Source organism: Trachymyrmex septentrionalis, unplaced genomic scaffold (assembly GCF_001594115.1).
Source record: "Trachymyrmex septentrionalis isolate Tsep2-gDNA-1 unplaced genomic scaffold, Tsep1.0 scaffold74, whole genome shotgun sequence".
Taxonomy (NCBI): domain Eukaryota; kingdom Metazoa; phylum Arthropoda; class Insecta; order Hymenoptera; family Formicidae; genus Trachymyrmex; species Trachymyrmex septentrionalis.
The window spans coordinates 1,751,234-1,755,496 of NW_017305927.1; the positions used below are offsets into that span (position 1 = coordinate 1,751,234).

At 43.3% G+C, this 4,263-nt stretch overlaps 1 protein-coding gene across 1 annotated transcript in view; it reads left to right on the plus strand.

Moving 5' to 3' along the window:
• The first annotated feature begins 2,699 nt into the window (after nucleotides 1-2,699).
• LOC108754009 (probable cation-transporting ATPase 13A3) overlaps nucleotides 2,700-4,263 on the plus strand; it is a 9,698-nt gene continuing 8,134 nt past the window's right edge. The window contains exons 1-5 of the mRNA XM_018496010.1: nucleotides 2,700-2,936; nucleotides 3,379-3,463; nucleotides 3,552-3,779; nucleotides 3,990-4,114; nucleotides 4,197-4,263. The exon at nucleotides 4,197-4,263 is cut by the window's right edge and continues 1 nt beyond it. Of these exons, the coding sequence (XP_018351512.1) occupies nucleotides 2,813-2,936; nucleotides 3,379-3,463; nucleotides 3,552-3,779; nucleotides 3,990-4,114; nucleotides 4,197-4,263 (629 nt within the window). The 5' untranslated portion in view covers nucleotides 2,700-2,812. The remainder of the gene's footprint in view (nucleotides 2,937-3,378; nucleotides 3,464-3,551; nucleotides 3,780-3,989; nucleotides 4,115-4,196) is intronic.

The window sequence follows — 4,263 nt, forward strand, 5'->3', positions numbered from 1 at the left end:
CAAATGACAGGTAAAATGTGGTTTTAATTTAGACTCAATTTATTTTTCAAACGATGCGCTTCATATCGTAGAAAAAGAAAATTGGAAATATATGTTGCATTTTATAAAGACACCTAGAAGGATATGATTTTAAAATATCAAAAGGATATTTCAAGTGATAAAATTTATGATAAAGTTGTAATTAAGATATAAATCTTTAAAATAAACTGTGATCGATACTTGTTAAACGCTAACTATTACAGTTGAGCGTTAAAAATATCGTATTGCGTATGAAATATTTTGTATGATAATCTGAATGATATGTTTATCCTCGTAATATTTCTGCGCAATCGGTTTTACGAAAACGAAGTGCACAAGTGCTAGATAAGAAACTTATCTAACGTTTGTTTTCGTAAACTATGATTGATCACGTTTCTCATCATGCGCGGACTGAAAGCGCAGCCAATAGATATTTAGTTGTCTCTGCTGGAGCATTGAACCAGTTCAACTCGAGACTCCGTCGCTCGACAAAACACCCTTTTTAGATACGTTCCTGTAACCGAGTTGCCACTCAGGGCGCAAGTCTTCCTCTCGGTCTTCGTGCCAAGCAATATATTCGATTCGCTCACGTTCAGAGGCAGGTCGCAATCCGGAGCAGATAAATCCCGAGCTCTACGTCGCACCGCGTTCAACCGCGTGTTCTTCGGTATCCCACGATGAAGGAGATCTCCTTCTGGTGAAGTTCCGTCGTTTGTTCGATCAACGAGCGACGTCGGCGGTCAGCAATCACGAGGAATTGCTGCGCAGCCAACCAGCTAACCAGCCAGCCAGTCTGGCCAGAGTTAGCAGTTTCGAAGCTGAACTCCGAAACGACGGCGCCGCGCCGCCATTTTAGTACAACCACATTTTCGCAAATTGTCTTGCACTTGCACGCAGCTCGCTGTAAGGAAACGTTTTGGAGTCTGAAACGCAGGACGATTCATTTGCGAGGCACAGCATCCCGGTGTGCTGGCAGCAACACCACGAATGAGCGCCGCACCGAAGAAACACCAGCGCGCAAAGTGACTTCTCGTAGGAGAGTGGCGTTTTCTTTTCCGTTTCCTAATTTGCAAGTGATCAAAATCGGGACATACTATTGCGTATCAACGACACCATATACCAGCACTATGAGTAAAATGCTAGACACAAACTATTGCACTGTGTTCTCTGTACTTAGAAGTCCCGAAAAGAATGAAGAGTTTAAGCGAATCATCTGAAAAGATAGCGCAACGAAAGGAAAAGTCGTCATTTCTCCGCGAGGACGATCGTATTCGCGAAAAGTGTAAAATCTGTTGGTGTTCCGTGTAGAGAAGAGTCTTTCTCTTCTTATATCCTCCATTTGTCACATATACTTCGTATTATCGAGAATTGAGACGTTGATATAGTCAGTGATTTATTTATAGATTCGTGATTTCGGGGAATCTTGGAATGCGCCAATATTGCGTAACTTCTTCCTCGTATTGATTGGTTTGATCGGAAGAACTTGCTTATTCACATCATTAAGTGTACTTATACTGTGTGAGTGCGTCCGATAATATCTCTACTGAAAAAGAGCCAAGACTGTTGCGTGTTACTTCAGGGGAAAATCCCAGTAGTGCGCGTGTAAAAAATCGTGTGCTGTCACAATCTTTCTGCCGATCGAGACATCCCGACGGCAATCCCGGATACTCCTATAACCCGTAATGTATTTGCGATCGCGCCAACGAGCAGCACAAGGGAGGCACGAGCACATAAGAGAGGCGGCAGAAGCTAGTGTAGCGGCCGCGTGCGGTCGCAGAGATCACGGATCGTCGTCTTCGAGGGCTAAAGGTGGAACGCAGAGAATAGCAGCGAGCCGTTACTGCGATCTAGTGCTAGCACCGCAGCCGCAACCGCGGCCGCTACGTGGCGGCGGTTCCGCAGGCAGGGGCACTTCGGATCTGGTGTACTTGAAACGCGGCATGAGCGAGGGTGAACGAGCGGCGATCACGCCACGAATCGGCTGGCGAAAGCTCACCGACCCTGGCGACTGACACGAATCCAGGAAGCTGAGGGCAGGTCCAAAGCGATAGCACCTACTGCTACTCGCTCATCAGCATCCTTGTTCTCCTGCCACTCTCTCGACGATTGCCATCGGTTCATGGTTCTGGCACAATCGCGAGACGACCTTCAGAGTCCGTAGAAGAACGTCGTCGTCGTCGTCGTCGTCGTCGTTATTGTCGCGTCTCCCGTGCCAGCTCGATGCCGGCCAGATGCCGGATAACACGTCGCCAAGACCTGCTACGAGGACCTTGAAGAGGGATCCCGAAATGGCGGGCAATCGGTGTCGGTAGCAGACGGGGTTAATGTCCCGAAGAGCGCAATTGTTCAAACGGCACCCACGTCGTACCTAGCAGCTCACCGATCGTCTTCGGCATCCTCTCCCTCTTCCCCTTTGTCTTCGCGTTTCAACATCCCAGCTGAATTTTTAATCGTAGCAAGTAACTGTCTCACATCGAGCGATCTGAGGTGGCCTCACGGAGCACCCATACGGACAATAATTCGTTAGATACTAAGGCTAGTGTTAAATTACAATACGTAGTAGTGAAGACAAGTAACACAAGAAGCAGGTCAAAAGAAGTCGAAAACATTCTTTAAAAATTTCCAGAAAGAAAATTGAAGAGACGATATTATTTAAAAGTTAAAAAAAAAAGATAAAGGAAAACAGATATTGCATAAAAGGCGAGAGTTAAAGAGAGAATTCTGTTGATTCTAAAGTTTTAGTCACGTTTTCCTTCTTAAGTTTCGGTTGAGCTGCATTTTTCCAGTCGCGAGCATGCCGCCCACGCCGAATAAGCTAAACTTGAGCTTCACCAGAAATGCTTACAGTGTTTTTGGTAGTCGCAATGCGACTACTGCAAACGAGCATCAGCACGAGCAAAAGACGGAATTGTTGGAGGGTAAGAAAAAAAGAAGAAATATATCTATCGTTACTTCCAAACATTTATTTTTCGTTTACCGACAAATTCGTTTTATGGTCATTGATACCGCTCGACATATATATATATTGTATATATATATATATTAAATAAACGCGCTTGTCCTGTTCTACCTCGCTACTTTATCGCGATTATCCTCGATAACCGCACAATTTCCATTCTCTCTCATTCCCCTCGTGATTTGACGCGATCGGAGTTATAAAGGCCACCAGTGGTACCATTGCCGTCAGAAACGCGCCGCATTCTACACACGTCTACTACTATATCATTAACAAGTAGAATCTTACGAAACGTCGCGGAGAAAGCGTCAGTCGTACAAAGTTCGCTATTGGTGAACGAACGTTCACCAGGACGTTCGACATGCAAATGGTTACTCGTTGTAACAATTTTGGCGTCGTTTCAGGTACCAGAGCGAATGGTCTTCTACACTTGAAGAATGGCGTAGATTACATCAATCCCGGTGAAGAGGACCAGATGGAAATTTATGGGTATGTCATTTGCATTACGTCAAGTAATCATAAATAAATTCTCTTTGAACTTCGCAGTCCGCTTAATTTCCGCTCATTATCGTTGCAGTTACAGACGAAACCGCGCATGGACCTATATTATCTGGTTCCTGATTATCATTACTGGAGGTCTGTTGAGGCTGATATTCCATTGGGTGCCGCATCTCATGCTTCAAGCCACCCACATAAAATGCTCTTTGGAAGAGGCAGAAACCGTTTTGTTAATTGAAAAGTTTCAAGGAAAACACACAAGTTATTACGTGAAGAAGCTGAGGAACTTGACCGCTAAGGAAGTTATGTTAGTAATGTTTTTAATGCATCTTGTCAAATAAGATATAATAAAATTAATATTAACAATTATTATTTTTATATAAGATATTATATAAAAATTATTAGATTAAAGAAGATGTATTTAAAATTTATATATAGAGAGAGAAAGAGAAAAATATCAGGCATCAAGCCTCGATCAATTTTTGACTTTTTTTAAATTTATTATTTTATTTTACAGTAATAAATCTTTCCGTGAAGAATCTCTGATGGATGACGCATGGGACGGCAGTGTTATAACCCCCAAAGAAGAAAAGGAAACTTATGCAACGTTATCTGTGCACCTTTTTGGGGGTCAATTCAAACGTGAGTAAAAATCAGCATGCTTTTTTGCGTCATTGTTTGTGCATTTCAGACATAGGGGAATTAAACGAGAAAGTATTTTTAGAGGTGCCATCCATTACCTTTTTCAATTGCAAGAAGCTGACCTACGTCTGGGACCCGGAGAGATCGGA